The following is a 26,768-nucleotide window of genomic DNA, read 5'->3' as shown; positions in this document are numbered from 1 at the left end:
AAATTGCTGACCACCAGTAGACAGGTAAACACATTAAAGCCCATGACTACCATGCCCAGCACAAACTGATGCATACCTTGCTTCTGGTTAATCCACCCCTGCGCCGGAGGCACCCCTCTCCATCAGCATGCCTCTTGTCCACAAGTGCTCAGCTCGGTCTTACTCCCTGGGCTGGTAAGCCCACCACAGCTCACTGCTGACCTGTGGTTCCCCCTGTGGCTGTTGCCGTTGTTTCTCTTATTGGGCTCTGTTGGGCTTACTGCCATCTCACATTTCCCCAGGGTTATGGCTCTTGACCTGTGTACCTTTTTCAGAGAACCCTCTCTCTTCCATTGCTTCTTTCCTAACCTCTGTCCAATTTGCTGCTTATATAAGAGAACTATCAATTTCAAGGCATGGTGCTTTCCACTGGGTTATAAATTGACTTACTGTAAGATCACTTCATCCTTATTGGGTGGTTTTACACACTCTATTTGTATAGTCCTCAAAGATATATTACTAGAAGCCCACTTCCCTGTTTCAAGTAGGAAGGCAGGCCTCCCAGAGTGGAGTACTGATGTTCTTATATGTTGTCGAATCGGAATTGACTCATAGGTAACCCTCTAGCCGGTTTTCAGAGGTTGTAAATGGCACAGGGAGGTATTGCTTGTCTTTGTCTCATGGAACAGCTGGTTGATTCCACCTACATGCCTTTGAATTGGCAGCACGACTCCTTGCCACTAAGCCACCAGAGCTCCCTAGTAACTAGTAATGACTTAATAATTTCTTGACTTCCTTTTCTGCCCATACCTGTGAGTGCTAATCTCTGCTTATGGTATCACAAATGAATCTACTGAGCTTAACTGTTTATAGCAAGCAAAGTACTGTGAGAAGTAAGAACTCACCAGTCCCAAAGGGCCTTAAGGGGAGAACATTATTGTTATTAGATGCCATTGAGTCAACTATAACTCATAGTAACTGTAAACAGCAGATCTGAAGCTTGCCCTGTCCTGTGCCATTCTCCTGATATCGGACATGCTCAAGCTTCTTACACTGTGTTGATCCAGCTTGTTGAAGATCCTCCTCTCTTTCACTAACCCTTCACATTTCTCACCATGACATCTTTCCCCAAGGACTGGCCCATCCTGAATATGCTCAGAGTATGTGAGACCAAGTTTTTCACCGTCCACAGGGGGAAGACCATTTATAGTGAATTGTTTGAAAAGAGAGCTCATCAGTACATAATTAATATTAAATGTAGTCTTTTGAAGTTAAATGGTACATTGTAAGAATAAAATGTATCTCAGAACATTTTAAGCATAAGTGCCACTAAGCAGGTGTGTCACTAGGGGAATGGGAGACTGCAGACCACACCTCCTAACACTGTTGGAGAGAACACCAAAATGACCCTTGGTTCATGACAATTGTTGCAGGTGGGCCAGTGTCACAGGGGACAGGGCTCCCAAGGCAGTGATATCAGTAGATTTGGCGTTACTTAGCACTGAGTGTGGAAACCAATTCTCTGTCCCTCTTCCATGCCACCTAGTGATGTCACCTTGGGTTTGCCATTTAATCTATTAAAGGATTTCTTTTGTTGATGCATGTATATAATCAATATAATTCTTTGCCTTTAAATTATAATGCTTTAATCTATTTTTATTGGACATTGAAACTTCTTTTCCTCATATAACACCACGTAATAGGAATTTTTTAAATTTAAAGCAGTTGAACCTTTTCAAAGAATCTCACAACTCTATCATTATGTCCTACTATATAATTAGGTAATCTCACAGCTCTGTTGTTATATTGGAGACACCTTGAGTACTGACAGCCAGAGTTTGGGACCACTCCTTTACACATATGTAAACCTAAAGAGTGGCAATTTCTTTTATAATGAACAATAAAGCTCCGTATAAAAGTGGAAATGCTGACTTCATTTAGTAATAATAGCAGTAACCTTGTGGGTGGTGTGCTACTAATACAGGCATATTAATAGACAGCTAGGTGCCTCATAAAATAGTAATTATTTGCTTTTTGAGCATCTCTAGCTTTTGTGGTCTTTTCTAAAACAGGAAATAGGTGGAGAGAAAGAATTGCTTAGGTGTGTTTTGAAAAAATATCTACGGGATTGGTGGGCGTATGTCTAAAAGACCCATCTAATTCATGCAGAAAATATGACTGAAACTTGGCAATAATGATCTACAAGCTGAATCTGGCAGAATGTAAAGAGATTAATATGTCATGGCTGTGAAAGAAAATCTTTTCAGTCTAGATACAGAAGGATGAACATTATATATTCACATGTTCAACAGATAATAGAACGTTTATAGCATGCCTTTGACCTCGTTTTTTGTCAGGGAGGCTGTTGACATAAAACTTATATACAGTTTGCATGATTATTCTGGAAAACTAAGCTCAAAAAAATAAAAAAAAAGCCAAGCTTTTAAAAGGGGAACTCTGGTAGCCTAGTTGGTAAAGAGTTGCACTGCCAATCCAAAGGTACTTGGTTTGAATCCACTAGCTGTTTCTCGGGAGAAAGATGGCGTTCTCCTCCCCTGTAATTTATTGCCTCTGAATACTCTCTGGAGGGTCAGCCATGAGTGGGTTCCTATTTTATGGCAGTGAGCTGCAATAGCAACAACAAAGCTTTAAGTTAGGAAGCCTGCGTCTCACCTCTGCTTCTGTCAGTAATCCATGGCCGTAGAATATTTATACAGCCTGCTCAACCATTTTTACTTCTCCTGTTTGAGAATGTTTTTCAACACCCACTGTAGGGGAGGCTAAAAACCTTATAACATAGTCCCTGCTTCAAAGAGCTTACATTTCAGGAGGAGTGGGGAGTAAACAGGACAGAGAAATGGGGAGAATCCAGGTAGAAGAATAACTGGTGCAGTAAACATAGCCATGAAGATCTAGAGGACTCAGCAACACCTTAAAAGAATTTGGGAGGTGAGGGCCAATTAGTTTAGAACAAGTACATAAGGGTGGTTTCTTAGAAGAACAATGCATTTTACCTGATTTTGAAGAATTGCTACTATTACAGTAGGAAAAAGAATAAAGGGAAGGCAGAAGGAACCTTTCTAACAAAAGGAACAGCACGGAAGGTGAGAGAGCCCAAAGGTACCTGGGGCAAGGGGAGTGGCCTCCCCCTCCCTGTGCTGATGTGTGGAGTTAGTATGGTGTAGATTTTGCCCTGAGGAAGGCCAGCACCAATCTTGATCCAGGACATGATGTTCTGGGGTCACTTGGGTGCTGTAGCAGAACTGACCTGAAAATGAAAAGGAGAGTCTGCAGAGAGTGAAAGAAGAGAGGCTTTGCTGCCCCATCTGTGAACTGGAGTCTCTTCAGGGAGCTTAAGTGGGGGGGGAAGAGAAGCTATATTTACAAAGCACAGGTCGAGAAGGCAGAACAAACTGTTATGATGATCTGTGCAAGTACCTGGAGTTAAAAAACTAAAAGGGAAAAGCACACTAGGTATTTCTCAAGCTGGAAGAACTAAAGAACAAATCCAAACCTCTGGTTCTAAGACAAGGAGCTCTCGTGGCCTAGTTCACAGTATTCAGAGTTGAAAAACTGACAGATTTTATGCATAAAACACTGAATGATGCTGGTAGCATCAAAAAGAATATACCAAGTCACGGTACTAAAAAGAAGTAGCCAACACTGAGCCATTTCAGGGAGTAGCATATGTGATCAAGAGCCAGCGGTATTAAAAGAAGACATCCAAGCTATCCTGAAAGCATTGGGGGCTGGGGATGGGGGAAGACTCCAGGAATTGACAGAATACCAGTTGAAGTATTTCAGTAAATGGATACAACTTGGGATTCTGTGCCAAGAAATTTGGAAGACACTAAATGAATAACCTACTCAAATAAATCCATATTTATGCCTGTTTTTTTTAAATAAATGCAATTCAACAGAATATGGATATTGTTGTTGTTGTTATGTGCCGTCGAGTCGCTTGTGACTCATAGCGACCCTATGTACAACAGCCCTAAACTCTGCTCTGTCCTGTGCCAATCGCACTGTCTCTGACACTCCCATCCGGATTATCCCAGTTACTGAATCAATCCACCTCATAGAGGGCCTTCCCCTCCTGCGCCGTCCTTCCACCCTCCCAAGCATGATGTCCTTCTCCAAGGACTGGTCTCTCCTCACAACATGTCCGAAGTATGTTAGACAGAACCTTAGAATCCTTGCCTCCAAGGAGCCACCTGATTTAACCCTTTCCAGGACAAATCTGTTTTCCTAGCAGTCCATGGTATTCTCAGTACTCTCCTCCAGCACCACAGCTCAAAGGCATCAATTCTCCTTCTATCCTCCTTGGTCATTGTCCAACTCTCTGATGCATAACAAGTGATTGCGAAGACCATGGCCTGTATCAGACGCACCTTAGTCTCTAGAGAGACACCATTGCTCTTCAGTACTTTGGAGAGGTCCCTAACAGCAGACTTTCCCATGGCAATGCGCCTTTTAATTTCCTGGCTGCTAGTGCCAAGACTGTTGACTGTGGAGCCAAGCAAACTAAAGCTGTGTACAATCTCAATCTCTTCACCATCCATCCTGATGCTGCCAATTGGTCCAGTGGTGAGAATCTTTGTCTTCTTGACATTGAGCCTCAATCCATATTGTGGGCTGCAGTCCTTGACACTCTGCAGCAGGCGCTTCAGGTCCTCTTCACTTTCAGCAAGCAGGGTTGTGTCATGTCCATAACGCAGATTGTTGATAAATTGTCCACCAATCTTGACCCCACATTTCTCTTCATAGGGGGGAAAATGGTAATTAAACAGAATATGGATATTAGTGGAAAGAAGTTGCTTTGGAGAAAGGTGGTCATTCTCCTCCCATGCAATTTACAGCCTTGGAAAACCAGCTGGAAGGTCAGCTGTGAGTCAGATCAGACTTAACAGAAAACAACAACAAATAATATCATTACTATCACATACAATTAAAATCTTGCTTAACTTATTTAGAAATAACTGGTATAATATGTTGACAAGAAACTACCATAACTTCAAGATTGATTTAGAAGAAGTAGTAGAATGAGGGATATCATTGCTGACATCACATGATAAATGCAGAAAATATCAGAAAGGTGTTTACCTGTGTTAATTGATTATGCAAAGGCTTTCATCTGTGTGTATCAGAACAGATATTTGGTAACATTGTGAAGAATGATAACTCCAGACTACTTCACTGTGCTTACATGAAATCTGTAACCTAACTCAAGAAACAGTCATTCAGACAGAACCAGGGGCTATATCATGGTTTAAAATCAGGAAGGTTGTGAATCTTTTCACTATATCTATCCAATCTCTTCTGGGGAAATTATCTGAGAAGCTGGATTATAAGAAGATGGAAGCATCAGGCTTGGAGGAAAACTCATCAGTAACTTGTGATATACATCTGACACACCCTTTGCAGAAAATAGAGAAGACCTGAAGCATTTAATGATAAAGATCAAAGAAAAAATGAAGTTAACGGAAGTTTTCAAAAGGTAGTTCAAGAAGACAAAGCAGAGTATTATCATGTGCAAAGAACTGGAGTCAGAGAATCAAAAGGAAAGAACTCAGCAATTCCAAGGTGAAGGAACTGAAGAGTAAATTCAAGCCTCGAGTTGCAGTACTGAAAGATGCTGTGGACAAAATCTTCAGTAACCAAGGAAACATCAAAAGAAGATGGAAGGAATATATGGAATCTCTGTCCCAAAAAGAAGTGGCCAACAGGACTTTTTAAGAAATAGCATATGATTACCAGTGATAATAAAGCAAAGAGTTCAGGCGGCTCTGAAGGAATTGGCAAAAAATAAGGTACCAGGAATTGATAGAATATTAATTGACATATTTCAGTCAACAACTAGATGTGCTTATCAGGTTGTAACAAAAATCTGGAGGACAGCTACCTGGCCAACTGACTGGAAGAGATACATATTTATTCCCATTCCCCAAAAAAGTGACCCAACAGAATGTGGAAATTATAGAACAATATCACATGCAAGCAAAATCTTGATGAAGATTATTCAAAACATACCAGAACAGTACATCAATAGAGAAGTGCCATAAATAAAAGCTGGACTTAAAAGAGGCCATGGCCAATGTCAGATGGATCTTGGCTGAAAGCAGAGAGTACCAGCAGGATGTCTGTTTGTGTTTTACCAACTATGCAGAGGCATTTGTGTGGATCACAAGAAATTGTGGCTAATATCAAGAAGAATGGGAGTCTCAGAACATTGGATTGTGCTCAGGTGAAACCTACACTTAGCTCAGGAGGCTGTTTTCTGAACAGAGCAAGGAATACTGCTTGGTTCAAAATTAAGAAAGGTGCATGCAGGTGATAGATCCTTTCTGTGTCCCTTTTCAGTCTATATGTTGAACAGATCCCTCGGCCTTATAGCCACTTTTTATATTTTGTGACCCAATGATGATTTATGCCCAACGGACATTATTTGTACAGCATTCTTCACATTCATGAACACATTTTATTTTCATAGCAATGCTGGGAGTGAACATTAATTAAAATCATTTTATGGCTAAGCAAACAGGAATCCAGGGTAGTAAAGTGCCTTGCCCATTGCTGTGTAAAAAACAAAAAACAAAAAAACCAAACCCAGCAGCAAAGTTGATACTAGAAGCTGGGTCTTTCATCTTTAATTTCCGTCCATTTGCCCCACATGCAGGTGACTGTTACTGTGTCAGTGAGAATAATTCTTGCTGATGGTTGTGTTTATTATGATGCCTGACTTGCTTGTCCTGCAGGAGAGGAAGTCTGCTTAAGATGTTTGAGTGTTACCATTAGTAATTTTAGGTAATATTACAATTAATAATACTAGGCCATGCCTAACTTAAGAAGCAGGAGAAGGATGGGCAAACTTCCGTGAGATTTATTGCCTCTGAAAACCCTTTGGAGGGTCAGCTATGGGTCACTTCCAACTCAGTGACACACAACAGCAATAACAATTTGTAAAAACCCCAATTAACAAAATCAAATGGATCTGGTGACTCGGTACATTCTTAAAAATTTTATATTATACTGATTTACATACAAAGTTCATTGGACTCAGCACATGTGCCAAGAGAATATTTATAATAGAGAGGAGGTAACGTTGGAAGTTTTCACAGCAGCTCATTCTAGAATGGCTATTCGGAATGTTGACATATAAAACCCAACTTCTGGAACCATTGGTCTTGGATGAAAAGAGTAGCATCGCTCACCTTAATGTTCAGTGTTCCTTTTTGTCCCCTACTGCTCTTCTAGACAGCATGAAACATAATTTATACAAGACAATGGAATATTATTTGGCAAAACAGGTTGTGATCCTGAATAGCACAATACTTTCTCTTATTGGTATGAAATTGTTGGCATAGAATCCTGTTCAAGGTTGTGAAATTTTTCTCCTGGCAAAAATATTTAAGAACCCCTCCGTGACATGTGCTGCAGTCTGTGGGTTTGCTGTGGCTTTTCGGGGGTTACCACACTTTATCTTCAGAGGGCCGACTTGCTTTACAGAACTGGTCAAAAATCCCATGAAGCCAGCCTGTAGAATGTGGTCTGTTATTAAAATGGAAAATAGCAACTGAGTCCACTAAATGCAGTAGTCACTGTCAAAGAGCAGCCTGGAGGTTCGACCTACCAACCTTTCAGTTCAGCCAAGCTCCTTAATGCCAAGTGATGATTCTCCCTAGAGGGATTCAGTAGGGGTCAAAAAGGCATTTTAGTAACACCTGAGCTGTGATCATCTATAGCTCTCATATCCACTTTGTACTATAAGGACCCGATGTCTGCACCTCCCACTGCACTCCTCGAGCCCTGCAGAGCCAGTTTCTCATATAATAAAAGGTCAGGAGCGTGCTCAACACTGATCAGCCCAGCTGACAGTAACCCTCTGTCATTCACTCAGCATCTTATACCCAAACCCACCACCTTATCATTGATCAGGAGAAAGATGGACAATCTCCTTGCAATTTACATCTTCCAAAGACCTGCTGGAGGGTCAACTATGAATAGGTTCCGACTCAGCGGGAATGGGTTTTGAGTTCTGATATGGTTGGAGAGGCTGTAAATCTTTAGAGGAGGCAACTGTCCATCTTTCTTCCACTGAATGGCTGGTAGAGTCAAACCACAGACCTTTTGATTGGCAACCTTAAAGCACCATACTCCAGGGCCATGGTTTCAAATCCCAGTGCCAAAATTAACTGTATGACCTTCAGCAAATTTCTGTTCCAAAGTTTCCTCTTCTACAAGCCCAAGGCTGGGACAATGCCAGGCCCTTGAAATCAATGTCAGATCACCCGGTAGGCAAGGCAAGGTAGGGCTTAGTTGTGCTTACTTAGAAACATGTAGTAAACAAGTTCACAGTTCACTTTTCTTTTTACGACATAAAGATCTGCTTCTAGGTATGGCTAGGATCTGTCCCTCCCCCAGTCTCACTACACTTTTATATAAAATCAAACCCTCATTTCACATTTATACTCTCTGTACCCAGTAAGCAAGATAAGCTTTGATGTAATAAAAGTCATGTGGAACTCCTCACTACAGATTAGTCTGTAAATACCAGGAAGCCTTCACAGGTCTTGCTGACTGGGTCCCCCATCTTTGCCTTAGTCAGTAAATTGCAAGGAGATTGTCCATCTTTCTCCCATGAAGCAACTAGTGGATTTGAACAGCCAAATTACAACCACATTTATGTTAGCAGCACAACTTCCTGTGGTCTGTGCCACCTGGGCTCCCTTGGCAACCTGGGGGAGAATCACTATTAGAGGGAATGACTGATAAGGTGGTGGGTTTGGGTATAAGATGCTGAGTGAATGACGGAGGGTTACTGTCAGCTGGGCTGATCAGTGTTGAGCATGCTCCTGACCTTTTATTATATGAGAAACTGGCTCTGCAGGGCTCGAGGAGTGCAGTGGGAGCTCTGAAGGAGGTGCAGACATCGGGTCCTTATAGTGCAAAGTGGATATGAGAGCTGTAGATGATCATGGCTCAGGTGTTACTAAAATGCCTGTCTACAAGCAGGATTCTTAAGCAGTATATGATTGGGTATTATGGTTATAGCAAGAGTCCAGAATGAAGGTTGCATAGTGGAGTGTACTCGGAGTGGGCAGGGGGGATTTTATACCAATGGAAGAATTTTTGTTTTACTTTTCAAAGAGAAGAGCGAACTGGGAGGGAGGGGTGGGCAGGGAGAAAAATGTAACAGTGAACGAATGGAAAGCCAAAATCTCTGTAAACGTTCATTAAAATTAATAAAATAAAAGATTTCATCAGGTCCCTCATTCTTCTTTTTCCTGATCGGTGAGGTAACTGTTGGAGTGCCAGGATACCAATATGGATTAACAGTGACTGAAACAGTGGACTTGAGCTTGGCGGAGGCCATGAGGGTGGCACAGGGTTGGATCTATAGTTAACAGTGCTGCTGTGCGTTTTAGTAGACTTGACAGCACCTGCCAGCCCAACAACAACAAATGAAGGAAGCCAAACTGAAGAGGTGGAAGTGTGGGGCTTCCTAAGCCAGAAGGGAATGGTTCACTTTGGGTAGTTCCAGAACAATGGCCAACCCTTTGAAATCCTGAAGGAGACTAAGGTCCTGCCCCTCAGGCATGGCTCCCAGCTCTCAGCTTCCCTCACAGGTGCTGTTGGCCCAGGTCCGCTGGTGTTTACAGAGGCAGTGAGCCCAGGAATGCAAGTAGACTGAATCCTCAGAGGCTGCTGGTTTTGTTGATGAACTTTTACACTCTTGTTTACATGAGAAAGTTCTCTGGAAGCCTTGCTCCCCACTTGGGATCCAAGCTCCCTTAACCTCTGTGAAACTTGGGAACTTGGAGCAAAGCCCCTAACAGTGTGGTTTTCTCGTGTGTGCTTTCCCAAGATGCTGCTTTTCTTCTTCAGTCTTCTTCCTAGCACTGGTTCCCCCTGCTATCTGAAAGTGGATTGTTCCCTTCCTAAGTTTGGAGTACATAAAGCAAAAAAAGCATTTACCAATAATTTAGGTGGGAAATTGTTCTTTTCATTACCTGACCTTAAAACTAACCTAAAAAATCATACCAGATAACACTAAAATAAAATACAGCTAAAGCAACACCAGCGTGCACAGTGTTCGCAGACAGTTCAGATCTGCAGCAGTTAGATGCGGAGAGCCTGTGTGTGTTCCGAGGTGTGGGAAGGAGCTTGGCTGCTCCATTCAGTGCCGGACGTGAGGCTGCCACTTTAAAGGCAAAACAAACACTGAATGCTACTTTCGATTTTCCTTATAAAAGCAAAAATCCTCTTTGGATTTCCTCTGGTTAGTGAAAACAGGTACGAATATTGATCTTTCCTAAAAGTCAGCCAGTGTAAAGTAAACTTTGGAAAAGCATGGGATACATGTACTAATAACAAATCACATACATTTTATAGGCAATTTGATCACTTACTTTTACATGCAGTTAACATGCTATGTCTAATCACTGCCTGGAAGGGAGGGAGAGAGACAGAGAGACAGAGATGCAGCTATTTCAGAGCTCACAGTTGTCGGTGCAGAAGACACTTGTGTGTATAGAGTAGGTGTTGTAGTGATTAGAAAATTGTAAGGTAGAAATTAATAACCTTTGTCATCAAGTTAATGTAAACTCATAATGACCCTATAGGACATGCCCCAAAGAGTTTCTCATCCACTGCCATTGAGTTGATTTAGATGATGTTTCTCCATCAGATTTCGAAGACTCTAAATCTTACTGGGAACAGATTGCCTGACTTTCTTTGTTAGTAGCTCAGCATGTAACTACCCCACCAGAGCACATCACATGGTGGCCAGAGCTGTGGTACTTACAAAGGCAGACCGCCACATCTCTCCCATGATTACCTGGTGATTTTTGGTTAGCTGTCAGGTGGTTAACTACTGCACTACCTGGGAGCCTTCAGTCGACTAACAGTAAGAACTTAATTTTCAAACACATTATTAGTAAACTTCTTGTTGTGTAGTGTTGAGTTAGAGCCAACTCTTAGCTAACCCTCCAGCAGGTTTTCACAGGCAGTAATTTGCACGGGAGGAGAATAGCCGTCTTTCTCCCACAGAGCAACGGGTGGATTCCAACCAATGCCTTTGTGTTGGCAGCAGAACTCCTTACCACTAAGTCACCAGCGCTCCCTAGGTAAACTTGAGGAAACCAAAAAGCAGAGAATACAAGTTGAGTGTCGGTGTGTGTGTTATTGACTATGCAAAGGTATTTGTCTGGATCATAACAAACTTTGGCTAACATGCATCATCATACTTGGATCTACAGTTAACACTCTCCATTCAGTCAGGAGGTCAGGAGACATGTTGGGAGAGTCTGCCGTCATAGGCCTCTCAGAAGCATTAAGGAGCAATTAGGTCTGTTTGAATACTAAGGTGTGTCTGATTCATGCCATGATCTTTCAGTCACTTACTATGCATCTTGAGAGCTGCATGATAAGCAAGAATGACAGAACAATTGATGCCTTTGAGTTGTGGTGTTGGATAAAAGTACTGAATATCCTATGGATTGCCAGAATAAGACATGTCTAAGAGGAAATGCAGCCAGAGTGCTCCTTAGAGGCGAGAATGGTAAAGCTTCGTCCTACATACTTTAGGCTTATTGCTAGGAGAGGTGGTTCCTCAGAGAGGGACATCATGCCTGGAAAGGTGGAGGGACAGTGAAAGAAGGGGCTTTGATCAGACATGGATGGAAAAGTGAAAAATAAAAGTGACGCCAAATAGATTTTAAAAGGTGGGAAATATTTTTAAGAGTGATAATGAATGCACACATCTGGGAGAAAAATAACCTCTGCAGGATATACAGATTAAACTCCTCTAAAATACTGCTCTTGACAAAAGTATAACGGATTAACTCAATTTAGTGTTATTTTGAATCACTTCTCAGCTTTGTGACTTGGGTCACTTTCCACAACCTGTTTTGAGCCTCAGGGAGCTCTGGTGGCGTAGTCCATTGGGAGTTGCACTGCTAGCCCAAAGGCAGTGCCTCTCTGGCTGTTCGAATCTACCAGTAACTCTCCTGTAGAAAAATGGGGAGTCTTCTCCCACATGATTTACAGCCCCTGAAAACTAGAGGGTCACCTCTGAGTTGTTTCTGACTGAAAGTAATGAGTATCTGGAGCCTCAGTTTCTTCATTTGTAATGAGATTTAAAAAAAAAAAATCTTCATTGTGAAGTGATTATAAAGATTGCCTAAAAATGCAGATGTGCTTAAGGCACACCTAGTGTAAAGTGTATGCTGAGTACATAGTGACAGCACGTGGTATTTCTACTATTCCTCTAGTCCCTGGTTTCTGTTACCATTTAGGATCAAGCTGCTTAAGTGACTGACCCTGAGCTGAAGGCTAACATTTGCCATGATAGAAGCTACTGAATCTGGCCATTGTTGCTGGATGTCATTGAGTCAATTCTGACTCACAGAACTTCACGTGACAAAATGGAACCACTTTGAGAAAACACAGTAGGATTATCCTATAGGGATAACTAGGAGTTGGAATCAACTGAAAAGGAGCAAGTTTGAGATTTTGGCTTCATCTTTATTAAAGCAGATCACAGAGCCATTTAGAGGAATCGAACTGCCATCCTTTGGATAACAGCCAAATGTACAAAACATTAGGCTATCAAGTTCCTATAACCAGGCTGAAGACAAAAAATTCTGTGAACTGTAACAGATTGTGAAGTAGTTTCCAACAGATTACAAATGCTAGCTGAGAGAAGGGTCAGTTGTTCTACTATTACAATAAAAACCTCAAACTCATTGCTGTTCAAGTCAGAACTGACATTAGGTTTCCAAGGCTGTAAATTACACAGGAGGAGATTACCTACCTTTCTCGTAAGGGAGGTGTGGCCTTTGGGTTTGCAGCACAACTGTCTATAAACTCTGCCACCAGAGTTCCCTCCTATTGTTCACTCTGTGTCGGTGCTGTCATGCCAGAACTGACTTACCCCGGCCCTTCTAGATGGTTTTTAGAGGCTGAAAAACACACAGGAGGAGATTGTCCATCTTTTTTCCTAAGAATGATTGGTGGACTTGAACTGGCAAAGAGGCTCTGCTTTGGGGTTAGCAGCACAACTCCCTACAGACCAGGCCATCCAAACTCTTGCTATAATGATAGAACTCTCAAATATAATGTGGTTTGTTGTTGTTGTTAATGTGCCATCAAATTGTCTGCAACTCATAGCAACCCTATGCACAGTAGCTCCTAAACCTACCCTATCTATACTGAGCCAGACTCACTGTCTTTGAGATGTCTGCCCCTATTACCCCAGACACCGACTCAATCCATCACATCCAGAATCTCCCTCTCCTGCACTGTCTCTTCACTGTTCCAAGGATGGTTTCCTTCTCTACGGACTGATCGCTCCTGGCAACATGCCCCAAGTATGTGAGATGGAACTTTGGCTAGACCTCTTAAATTTGCATTCATGGTTTAAAAGGCTCCTAATTGATATCCTCTGTGGTCAGGCCAACACCAGTTTGTTTCACAAACACAGTGAAATCTCAAAAAAATAACCAGCCACATCTTCCAAGTATATATAAAAGTGCACCAGTTTCTGAGGGGGCTCTCAAGTCTTTGAATAACTAAGATTTCATTTTCACTTGGAACATGTTCCAAGTAAACTCTTGACCAACACTTTCTAAGAAGCTGTGAATAACATTGCTTTTGCTTGTCATGGAAAGTCTGGTCTCATAATTATATTGTCAGCTTTGAGAAAAAGAAAAAACAACCAACCACCATTCTACAGAAGCAGGAGTCAGCAACCTAGATTTAACTTGCTTCTCCCTCTCACTTCCTCTTTATGCCCACAGTCTACCACTCAGAAACGAATTTCTGTGCAGTTCTTGGCCCCACTGCACAGTGAGTCAGCAGGGAGAGAGCTGCCCATCTCCCTCAGACATCTCACCTCCAAGATAGCCATTGTTTCTGTACTCTGGGAGAAAGGTCAAGCTTTAATTAACAAGCTACTGATTGTGTTGTTCAAGATAGTAAACATCATGGTGGTTAAATACTGACCCTTTCTTTTTCCCCTTCCTCTTTCCACAGGACTATTTTTATCCAAGATACTTAGGTAAGTAAGTTCAAATCACTACTTTCCTCTAGTTGGATAAGGTGTAGATAGGGAATGTATATTTTGTGGGGGGAACCAGACAGTAGGAACCCCATTGTTATTCCTGGGAACAGGATCGCCTAATTACACAGAGAATTTGGAGCTGTCCAGAGCCCTTAGATCCAAACCCTTGTTTGTTTGGTTTATGCCGTTGTGATTCCTGTTAACTGAGCCTCCATTTAATGCCTGTATTTGCAGATCTCTGCTTCTGCTCTGATTCCAGACTTAGCTCATTGTTTAGAAAGGGGATTGATTTAGTCCAGGGGATCTAAAAACCTTTTATTTTCTTTTTAAATCTCGAAACTTTTGCACTTTTGGTATTATTGAGGACCCCAAAGAACTTTGTTTTTCTGACCTCTGCTTATGGATCTTTGCCATGTTACTAATTAAAACTGAGAATATGAGTTCTTTTTTTTAAAAGTTTCTCATCTATTTTTTAGAACAGTATACAGAAGAAACATTCTATTAGCTGTTCGAGGAATGATCACATTGGAAAATGCCGCTTTGTACACTGGTGACACAATGAGAGTGGAAAGGGATCCCTGGGTAGTGTAAACAGTTAATTAGTTTGGGGTTCCAGCCCACTCAGAGGCACCTTGATTTCTGAAAAATCAAGTTTTTTAAAACCCTTTGGAGTGTGGTTCTACTCTGATATACTTGGGGCCACATGATTTGTAGTAAAATGCAACTTTTTATATTATAAAAATACTTTTAACTTTATAAAATCCTTGCAAAAGAGGCCTGGACTACCCATTGGGAATGATTGATTTAATTAGTTTTAAAGTTTCTAGGAGGATGCATGTGATATATAATGAGATAAATGCATTTCTGTCTTTCTTTATTTTTTTTAATCTTGTAAAGTGTATTTTGGCAAATTTTCTATTGACTTTATACCCTCTCAGAGATACCTTGTCTGGGTCCAACAAGCAAAATGAACCTCTACTTGACCTTGAAAAGCACAGAATAAAGCTGCTTTATGCAGAAAAGGGTTTTTACCATTTCTACCCTATACCATTCCTGTTAGCTTCCTTTTGATATGCGGGATGGGTGCCATGAAGGCAAAGAATGATGAGTTATACAGATGACCTAATCTCATCTGTGGGGTGTAGCCACCTATGCGTGGATAAGACATGGTGATTTACTGCAGGAGCCAGATGAAGTGGCTCATCAAATTTCATATCATCGCTGAATTTACTTGTTAAAAAGCCAGGTCTTTGCTTTACTGCGTTCCTGGGTAGAACGCCATTGCAATACTGTATCCAGGATGTCAGTTCACTTGCTTTCACTAGAGCAGACTGACTTTTAAATTAACAGCAGAGTTTCCTTAAGATGAGTGTTAACGATCAGAAAACTAGCTGAATATCTTTCATGAGCCTTCTCTGCTTAATAAAAGAGGGGCCAGTTGGAGAAAATGCAAAATAACTGGTGTTAAAACTTGGTACATAGTTTTGTGAGCAGATATTTTCTACTTTGTCACTGCTGAAATCTTCTATATCAACAAAAGTGAAATTGTTCCCTCTGGAGAGCTATATAGCATTTATATAAATGTGAATCGTCCATTTTAAGATCAAGTTCTAATGTCTTTTCTACCTATTTGACAAGGGACAAGTGATGCTATGACCCATTTCTCTCTTTCAGAATGCATTGATAAATATGGATCTCCATACACCAAAAATCCCAGTTTTGTCACATGTGTTCAAAGTAAGTCTGTCTCCTTCCTTTGCTTCCTCTTAGCAGTATTAGGTTCTGTTGTGGTTTGAGGGATGAGTCTTGAATATTTCCATTATTTCTTTTAAACTATAATTTGAATAAAATTTTACAAAGCAAATTGGCTTTCCATTCCACCATTCATAACATTTCAGGTTAAAGTGTGAATCATAATCTATAATATACACAGTGTACCCATGCTCTTCACACTTCTCTGTGGTCATCTTTCAGTCCCACCCCTTCCTACGATCTGAGCCTTTACATTGGGGAAAAAGTTTGTCTTGTTGGCATTTCCAGTATCTGATAGAGTTATTGTGTGTTTTTAAGTTGCCTTATTTCCTAGCTAACTTTTCTTTTTAAACATGTACATTTTGGTTTTTGAATAGACGATAAATAGAGCTAATACAATAAATCTTAATTTCACCTGAATTACTCACTGGCTCATTGCAGTCCGAACCAACTCAGAGCTGACTATCCAGCAGCTGTCAGTCACACAGGAGGGGATTGTCCATCTTCCTCCCTCAGAACCGCTGGTGGATTTGAACTACCCGCGTTTGGATTGGCAGTACAACTCCCTGTCTTCTAGGTTCCCAGATCTCCATTTCACAAGAATATAAACCAAAAGGCAGATTACACCCTGCACTGTCACATGGCACCTCTGGGTGCCCAGATCGACCCGATTCCTCTTAGGTCTCACCTGATTCAGCTCATATCTTAGACCCTGTCACAGCTCTTCTCTCACAGGTAAGGACCAGATGAACTAGAAAAGTAAAAGGAGCCCTGTTAGTGCAATAATTTAAGTGCTTGGCTGCAAACCAGAAGATCGGCGGTTCAAACCTACCCTGTCTCTGTGCTCTGTCATATGGGTTGTAGTGAATCAGAATTGCCCCAGCAGCACCTCACAATCAGAGGAGCATGAGGAAAATGGCATTGCAGTCCCAGTCCAGACTCCTGTTCTGATCCGTGACCTCTCGTACTACAGATGAAGGCACAGATCACAACCTGTGTTCCTGCTATTTAAAGTTAAGGTTCTTATTAACTGAGAAGCTAGAACAATCTTCTTAGATAAAGAGAGAAAAAAGTCTGGGCTCTTTCTTTTGATCCCTGTGTTACCTAGAGAAAGCTCTTCCCTGCCCCAGGCCTAACTCCATTTATTTAGTATTCTGTATCATCTCCAGAGACTTGAAATGCCATCTTTATCATATTCTAAACCCCAGGGGTCAGATTCTGTGACCTCTCTGGGGCCTTTCGATGTAGACAGAAGTGGAAAGATGACGACAGCATCAGTCAGTCAGTCAGTCATGTGCTCTTGGTTTTTCATATTTAGCAGGTTTTTTCCTTCTTAAATTAATCTTTCTTTATGTAATGCAATTTAGTATTTTCATTTCTGGCTTCACATAATTGTTGTTGTTGTCATATGCTGTTGAGTTGCTTTCAACTCACAGTGACCCTGTGTACAATAGTCCTGAAACCTGACCTATCCTGTGCCAACCTTATCATCTCTGACACACCTAAACCCTTTACCCCACGTACTGAGTCAATTCATCTCATCAGGGCTCTCCCTCTCTTGAGTTGTCTCTCTACACTTCCAACCATGATGTCCCTCTCCAAGGACTGGTATCTCCTTGCAACATGCCTAAAGTATGTCAGACAAAGCCTCTTAATCCCTGCCTCGAAGGAGCAGCCTGGTTTCACCCTCTCCAGGAGGAACCTGTTTGTTCTCCTGGCAGTCCATGGTATATTCAATACTTCTCCAGGAATACAGCTCAAAGGCATCATTTCTCTTTCTTTCATCTCTGGTCATTGTCTAGCTTTCTGATGCATAGTAAGTAATTGTGAAGACTATGGCCTGGATCATGCGCACCTTAGTCTCCATACTGATGTCATTGCTCTTTAGGATTCTGGAAAGATCCCTGACATCAGACTTTCTCAATGCAATTTATCTTTTGATTTCCTGGCAGATAATACTAAGAGTTGATTGTGGAGCCAAGCAAACTAAAGCTGTTAACAATCTCAGTCTCTTTACTGTTTATCATAATGCTGCTTCCCTTCTAAAATGTCTTTTTATGCTATGAGTAAGGTAGAGATTTACCTTTACAGATAATGTTCTTCTCTATTTCATATTCTGCCTCATCTCCAATGACTTGAAATGCTGCTTTATCATCCTGAAAACCAGTGGGCATTTGATGGACTTTTGCTTAAGTTTCAGTTAAGTTTTTCCATGGTCCCACTTTTTATTATTGTAATTTAGAGTGCGCCTTTAATATGTAGAATTAACTTAAAACTCATTGTTGTCTAGTCAGAACCAATGCATCGCTGATCCCCCAGAAAGTTTTCTGAGGCTGTAAACCGCATGGGAGGAGACTGCCTGTCTTTCTCCTGCAGAGCTGCTGGTGGACTTAGGCACTGCCAGTTCACCAGTTGCCAGTTCGCCTCTTCATAGACCACACCATCAGAGCTCCCTCTAATAGGTTTAATGTTGTTGTTGTTGTTGTTGTTGTTGTTAGGTACCATCGAGTCAAATACTCCTAGTGACTCTGTACACAATGAATGTGAACCCTGTCCTATCCCGTGCAATTCTCGGTTTCTGACACACTCAAGCCCAGTGCTGCAGTCACTATGTCAACCTACCTGGTTGAGGGTCTTCCTCTCTTGCATTGTCCTTCCACCTTTCCAGCATGACGTCCATCTCCAAGGAATAATTTCTCCTAGCAACATGCCCAGTGTATGTGAGATGGAATTTTATCATCTTTACTCCAAGGAGCACTCTGGCTGCAACTTCTCCAAGACATACCTGTTTGTTCTTTAGGCAGTCCATGCGATATTCAGCACTCTTCTCCAACTCCACAGTTTAGAGTTCAGAGGCATCTTCTTCTGTCATCCTTAGTTATTACCCAGCTCTCATTAGCATAGCAAATTACTGAAAAGACCATGGCCTGAACTAGGCACACTTAGTCCTTAAACTGATATCATTACTCCTCATTAATTTTGAGAAGTCCCTGGTTACAAACTTTCCCAGTCAAATACATCTGACTATTACATCTATTAAGATAGGTTTAATAGGTACCGTTATTAATATTTTTTTCTGCTTTCCTGACTCTTGCTTATTTTGTAATGAACTCTAGAATCATCATGTCTAGTTCTAAAAAAAGAAATTTTTAAAAAATCCTTTAGTATTTAATGGAGGCCATAATTAATTTATTGATTTAATACTTTGATTATGCGTGTCTTCTCCAGTTAAGGCGAAATTTTTCCTTTGAGCAATTAAAGGTTTTGGGGTGTCTTTTCCCCTTTAGTTTGCCCTTGTACTTCCTTATTAGGTTTATTTCAGAGTATTTTCTTGCTAGAGTCATTTCGCACGTTCTCGATTCTAACTTGTTTGTGTATATGAAGGCTATGGATCTCTGCATATTAATTTTTGTAACCTGCCTCTTGCCTGAATTATTTTAATGTAATTATTAGGTTTTAATGAGTTATTTCATGACTGCTAGGGTGCTCTGGTGCTCTAGTGGTAAGAAGCTATACTGCACTTTCCAAGGCATGTGGTTCTAATCCAATAGCTTCTCTGTAGGAGAAGGATCACAGTCTCTTCCTGGGCAATTTGCTGCATCTGAAAACCCACCAGAGGGTCCGTTGTAGATAGCTTCTGACTCAAAGACATACGATGACAGGCATGAAGTCATATTATTTATGAAGAATGAGAATGAAACTTTTTCAGTTGTTTAGACTATTCACTTGTTTGATCGAATTTCATTGGCTGGTGCCACCGTAAGTGGATAGTAAACATTCTGGTATCATTCCCAGCTTGGGCAGAAATCTTACTGACATACAGAAAAAGGAAAAAGAAAACTTATTAAACATTTTCCCCAGCTGTTCAAGAGTGTGTATACTTGTTTATAAAGTTCATGCTAGCATGTTAGCATGCGGAAGTAGTTGATAGTGTGAAGAGGAGTGACTGGAATTCTGGAACTGTGGGCTCTAGCTGCTTCTGCCATTTTCAAACTGTAGGTCTTGGAGCCCATTCCTTTGGCTTCATAGTATATTTCTGATTTTGATGTTATGTGCTGTAAAGACAACTGTGACTCATCGCAACTGTATGAAGAACATACCTAAACCCTGACCTATCTTATGCCATCCTCGCCATCCCTGACACACTTGTTCCCACTGTTAGAGTCACCGTGTCAGTCTGTCTTATTGAGGGTCTTTCACTGACCTTCTATCTTTCCAACCATAATGTCCTACTGTTCCCTCCTAACAACATGCCCAAAGTATGTGAGAAAAAGTTTGACCCCCACTTCCCTTCAATTAAGAGTTTCTATCATATGTTATAATTTCCTGCTTATCAGTCAGCTTGATTCTCCTCATTAGATTTAAGACTAAACCCCTTGAGGGCAGGCATTATGTAGCTTGCACTGTTGATCATCTGAGTATTGTACTGGGTATGGGTACATACTTAACACCCAGTAAATGAATGCATGGCACAATAAATCAGTGAATAAATAAAACTTGTAAAAAAATAGGTTTAGGAGGCTAAAAAACTGGTGTTATTTTTCTTTGATGTATCTACTTGTTGCCCATATCTTTGATTCCAGTTCTCAAGGGAAAACGAGAAATTTTGTTGATGATCATTTGAACCCAGCAATAACCAGAAGTTCAGCCAAGAAGTAAATCCTAGTTGACTTTCATCCTATATGAAACATTTTGAAGCATTAGAGTTATATAATCTTTTTAATGACTGTTTCTTAAACAGAGTTGCAACCTTCTTTGCATCTAAAAGTTGGACAGTGACTAAGAATCACAGAAGAATCATCAGTGCTGTTGAGTTGTAGTGTTGGAGAAGACTACTGAATACCCTGTGGGCTGCCAAAAGAACAAACAAATATTGTCTTGGAGAAAGTGTAACCAGAATGTTCTTTAGAGGCAGGGATGGTGAAGCTTCATCTCACATACTTTGGGCACATGGAGAAGAGGGGCCAATCCTTATGAAAAGACATCATGTGTGGAAAGGTCGAGCGTCAATGTAAGAGAGAAAGTCCCTTAGCAAGATGGATTGACACAGTGACTGTAACAGTGGGCTCAAGTACAGATTCCTTGCTCACAGGGTCACTCTGAACTACAGCATTGACTCAAGCAGCACAGAACAACAACTTCTGAATGGTAAAGAGCCTTGGGAGATGAAAACAGGAGGTAGACTCCCAGGGGCTTTGCCTCCAGAGATGATTTTTAAAGGATAATGTGTGCTGCTTTCATTAGATATAGTGAATTTAGGTCCAGCTGTTCTGCCTCCCACACCTTGCCTCTGTCTTCTTCCTGCTGTTGACCAGCTGTGTGACCTTGAGCATGACTTTTAGTGCTGTTTCACCTCCTAATCTGTATGAGTAGAAAGCATCTTTCAGAATTGCAGGATTATGTGTACATTCATGTCTCTGTGTGTGTACCTCAAATGATGCCTGATGGTTAAGAAAGCGGTCTGATAGCCTAAAATACTGCATACATATACTTGTTATTCTTATTGATGAGCCATTTGAATACAACCGTATGCTAGTCTTTGTTAGATTCACACATTAAATGGAAGCATGAAATGCCCCTAAAGATGTCACCCCAGGAGGACAGTCAGACCCTGCACTACTGTCCTCACTGGCCCCCTCTTAAAACTTGAGCTAAATAGGTGGAGATAGTATTTTAAGGCAACTTTATCTTTTGCTTATTGATTACTTTATAAAGATAGTCTTATTTAGTTGGGGCAGCTTGTCATTGCTTGAGCTCTTTGGTAATTCATTATTAGCCTTAATGCAGTGCCTTGTTGTTGGTGGTGGTGGTGTTAGGTGCCGTCAAGGACGACTCATAGCAACCCAGTGAGCAACAGATCTGAACCCTGTCCTGTCCTGTCCTTGCCCATCCTTAAAGAGTCAGTTTGTGCTACCCCCAGGCTGGTTGAGAGTTGGAACTCCACAGCTGAATTCTAGCCATGAGCCCAGCTTTTATGGTGGTGACAGGGTCCAGAATGAACTGGAAGGATCTGCATCAGAGCACACTCTGCCAGTGGCAGTGGCTTCCCATATGTTACTGTTGTTAGATACTGTTGAGTCTTCCCTGGATGCATGGCGACCACATGCACAGTAAAACCAAATGTTGCCCAGCCCTGTACCACCCCCATGCTGGGCTGTGGGTTGGGTGGTTGTGATCCACAGTGTGTTTATTGTCTGACTTTTGAAAGTAGAACTCTGAGTCGGAGTAGATTTCTTCCCAGTGCATGCCTCATCCTCCTCGTTCTCCTCCTCCTCCTCTTCCTAACATCCCTGTTACCTCAGTTTTCATTTCCTCATTGCACAGTTCTAACTGCTCTTCAAAGCTAAATATTCTCATGCCCAGACTGTATTTGGCAAGAGGGCACATATTTTAGGGTGGTTTTCAATGCATAGATTTCCCCTCTCCCCATCCCTTTGCCTTCTTAGGTATACCTTAGGGGAGTAGCTTTGATGCAAGCTTTTAGTAAAATAAAATTTAGAAAACCTAAATCAAATCCTGTCAAATTGATCCTGACTCCTGAGGATACTTTGTTGGGTTTCCAGTTGTAAGTCTTTATGGGAAGAAACTGCCCATCTTCCTCACAAAGAGCAGCTGGTGGATCCGAACCACTGACCTTCCCGTTAGCAGCCCATCATGGAATGTACTGTACCACCAGCTTCTTTTGTATTCATTTTGTTTGGTTGTTTTTTTTTTGTAGAGACACAGTGATAACTAAATCCCACCAGCTCTATCAAATCATTCTGCACAAGAAGGAAAACATCTCTGCCTTCTTCACCTCACTTACACAAACAAAAGGCCCTGTATTATAATGTGTTGACCAGGTTATAACTTGTTGTTCCCCTGAAATTTTGGTGTTGGGAGCAGGGGGTGTGCGTCAGAAAATAATTGAAAAAGGCACTCTGTTGGCAGTCGGTGAATGTTTCACATTCCATTCCACAGCAACAAACTCGTTCCTTTCTCCCTTTCCTTCAACACAGCTTTTGGCCAAGGCTAAGATAAATCCTTTATCTCCTAAACAGCTCAGCCTGGAGGCCCAGTGTCCGGGCTACAGATCAGTCCTTCAGCCTAGCAGTCCTCCTGCCAAAGAGGGCGGCCACGCAAGCTTGCCAAGAAGGTGGCGAGTTACATGGGTAGCCCTTAGGGCCTGGGGAAGGCTTTATTTCTTCCGCTTTTCCTGAATGTGGTCAGCTCAAAGCCCCAGAAATCTTTTGAGCACCCTGCCAGGCAGTCTTCTAGGTTTGCTCCTAAGACATGCTTTTTCCTTCTTCATTTTATCCTACGGGTAAATTTTCCTACTATGTCCACACACACACACAAGAATAAATAAAAGGAGTGAGTGCTCTTTTAGGTGTGAGTGTGGTAGACTTTACCATGAAAATTGTATTCTTTATAGTCACTTGATAAAAATACTTGTTTTCCTTTATAGTCTACCACCCTGCAAGAAATTGATATTTGGCTGAGCCTTTAGGGACATCAGAGCTCTGGCGGTGTGGTCCGTAGCACCTGTAGCTGCTAATGTAAAGACAGAGACTTCTGGCGGTTCAAATCCACTCTGTTCTTTAGGAGAAGGATGGGTGGTCTTTTCTCATCATTATTTACTGATAAAGCTGATGGAGGGTTGCTGTGAGTTAGAACTGACTGATGGCAGTGGCTTGTTTGAGTTCTGAGTGACACTGAGATTTTTAAAAAGTCAAAGCTTGGCATTCTAGGCAGCTTTGAGATGAAGTTAAAGGGCCCTTTGTACACACTTCTGTGATACACTTCTGAAACAACATTACATCTTTAATCAAATACAATAAACAGAAACATGTGCCATCTGCCGAACTTCAGACTACTCAATCGCACTCTCATTGCCATCAATCTGGACCGGCCCATAGCTGACCCTCCAGTAGGGTCTCAGAAGCTGTAAATTGCACTTTCTTTCTCCCTCAGAGCCTTTGGTGGATTTGAACTGCCTCTCTTTGGCTTAGCAGTACAATCCTTACCACTTGGCCACCAGCTTCCTTACAACATATAGTCGAGCTCCAATCTTCAGTGGGATTTAGTTGTAGATATTTTATTGAGTGGTGGTCGTGGGAGTGCAGTCGATAAACAGCTTCCTGCCCTGACTCTGGTACTAGTGGACAGGGGACTCACTTGATTTTCAGCTTCCTTGTCTGTCTCCCACAGGGTAGGTGAAAGAGATTTCCGTTTCTTCTAGTGTTGCCTCCTCTGAATATGTTCATTCAGAGATCAGGGACAGCAAAGCAAACTCTTTCCCTCATTTCTCTTCATCTCTCTGCTGTGACCAGGAACCTGGTGTTCGAAGAGTTCTCTGAGAACACACCTCATGCCAGCATTAAACTGAGCAGTGGCACTTGGTAAGAGGAGCCCAGTGCTTTCACCTGTGGACCCACCCCGCAAGCTTCTTTGCCTAAGGCTTAATTCCCTAATCCTGTTTCTTCATTTCCCTCTTCTTACTTTGATTGCTGGGCTCAATTCTTACTTGCTTAAGGGTAAAAGGTTTTTATGGTTACCTGCCAGAAACAACTATGCAAGTGTCTCAAAAGCATTTCAAGTGCACTGTGTTTGGTCTACACTTGCAAGAGTTTTGTTGGCTGTAATTTATACAAAAGAAACACATTTTAAGGCATGTTAGTGAGAGGTCACAAGAACTCGATAAGAGACTATAGTTATTGAGACACAGAACAGTTATGCAGAAGTCCTGAGAAGTGGGAGATGATAACACTGCACCATCTATGAAAGGGACTGAGGGTGGGATGTTACCTGACGAACTTGATGGTCAGATCAGAGGTAGAATGGAGTTTACCCAAAGTGCAGAGGAGTCTGGAGGCCCAGTTGGAGCCATTGGAAGTAGTTACCACATAAACAGAGCTATGAAATTCAGAGATTCACTCACCTTGCTTGTGCCTGGCAGAAGCTGTTGCCAACCCCAGTCAGATGAGGGAGGGAGGCGGCCTACTAATAATTCCTTTACTGATAAGCAAAGTGAACACTAAAGTGGCAATCTGTGCTTTTTAAACTTGGCTTTAGACTTGAAACATCAGTTATCTTAAAAATATAAGTGGCAATGATTGGGTGCCTTGAGTTGTCGGTGACGCGTATGACCTGCACCTTACCCTGTCCTGCTCCACCCTCCCATCTCTGACATATTTGAGCCCATTGTTACAGTCACTGTGTCAATCCCTATTGTTAGGGGTCTTCCTCTCTTTCTCTGACTCTCCGCCTTACACAGCATGAATTCTTTTTCCAAGGAATGGCCGATCCTGACAACATGCCAGAAGTATGTAAGATGAAGTTTTCTCATCCTTGACTCTAAGCACATGCTGATTGCACTTCTTCTGAGACAGACTCTTGTTCTCTTGGCATTCCATGGGGTATTCATTACTGTTCTCCAGCACCACAACATAAAGGCATCAAATCGTCTTCTGTCATCCTTATTTATTGCCCAGCTTTCAGATGTATAAAACAAGCAATTGAAGAGACAGTGGCTTAGATCAGCCACCTTAGTCTTTAAATTGACATCCCGGCCCTTTAGCTCTTGGAGAGGTCTTTGACAGCAGATTTTCCCAATGCAATTTGCCTTTTTGTTTCTTTATTGCTATTATCTTAGGTGTCTATTGTGGATCCAACTAGAAGAATATCGTTGACCACTTCAGTCTCTTCTCTATATATCATGAAGCTAGCAAATCCTCATTGTCCTATGGTTCAGAATGGCCTTGTTGCCTTAGCTTGGGGTTGTTCCAAATCACAGGGTGGATCATCTTTCACATATGGAATAAATACATGGCTTCAGATCTATACTGGGGCTGGATAGGAGGCAGAACCTGAAGAACCAATGAATTTTCAGTGACTCCAGTAATCAGATAGCTCTTTGAATTATGTTGGCAAAGAGTTTGGAATATCTAATGGACTGTCAAAAGCACAAATATATCTATCTTGGCGGAAGTGCAACCAGGGTACGACTTTGGGCATGTCGTCAAGGAGGGACCTTGGAAAAAGACCTTATTCTTGGAAATGTGGAGGACTGGCAGAGAGCCTCCTCACCCTTGACAAGATAAATGGGCACAGTAACGGCCACAGTGGACTTGAGCATGACAGAGTTCATGACGATGGGGCAGAATAGGGCAAGGTAGTCAACTCAGTGTCTCCTAATAATATTCCCATTCATGTGCTTGTTAAAGGAGAGAGTCATTGAAAAAGAGGAAGATCCTCAATGAGCTGGTTGTGGATTGACACTGTGACAGCAACAGTGGGCTTAATTACGCACACTTGAGACGGAGGATGGTGCAGGATTGGGCAGGATTTTGTTCTTTTGTACATGGGACACCCAACAGCACCTAACAATAAGAACAACATTCACATGCAAGAAAATATATGTAAAGCCAGTATCAGGCCTTTTGGTTTCCTGCTAAGAGAAGAGAAAAAAGTTCACTCAAAATCTCAAATAAAGCATGATATCTTCCAGACTCATCCATGCTGTGTAGTGTTTTACAAGTTTATATTTTTTCAATGCTGCACAGTATTCCATTGTGTCAATGTACCATTATGCCAAGTGAAATATCTCAGTCACAAAGGGACAAATACTGCATAAGCCAATTATTGTAATTTTAGGATTCAGAGCTGGAAAAGAGTGGATAGATAATGAATACTGCATTGGAATGAGTGAAAGGAGAGACATTCTTAAAGGAATGCATGATTAAAAACCACGAGTATGACAATTATTAGCTTTATAAGGGGAATTAGGGGAGGGAGTAAGGGAGTAAAGTTTACATGAATGAATGAATACTTTAAAAAAGATGTTAAAAAAATAAAAACCAAATCAAAAGCCTCCAACTCACTGATGTCAAGGTAGAAATCACCCTCCACTGGGTCTCTGGGAGAGATAGTCCATCTTCTAGGAATTCTCATAGCTCCAGAAGACCATTTAATAATAATTTATGGCCTCAGTTTC

General features: G+C 41.6%; 1 protein-coding gene across 1 annotated transcript in view; it reads left to right on the top strand.

Moving 5' to 3' along the window:
• Positions 1–26,768, top strand: part of GAS6 (growth arrest-specific 6) — a 98,330-nt gene that overhangs the window by 22,099 nt on the left and 49,463 nt on the right. The window contains exons 6-7 of the mRNA XM_006883962.1: positions 14,014–14,038; positions 15,716–15,778. Of these exons, the coding sequence (XP_006884024.1) occupies positions 14,014–14,038; positions 15,716–15,778 (88 nt within the window). The remainder of the gene's footprint in view (positions 1–14,013; positions 14,039–15,715; positions 15,779–26,768) is intronic.

The sequence above is a fragment of the Elephantulus edwardii genome, unplaced genomic scaffold (genome assembly GCF_000299155.1).
Source record: "Elephantulus edwardii isolate Elephantulus edwardi_28Jun2011 unplaced genomic scaffold, EleEdw1.0 scaffold00030, whole genome shotgun sequence".
NCBI lineage: Eukaryota > Metazoa > Chordata > Mammalia > Macroscelidea > Macroscelididae > Elephantulus > Elephantulus edwardii.
Note: the sequence above shows the minus strand (reverse complement) of the source record. Positions and strands in the feature narration are given on the sequence as shown.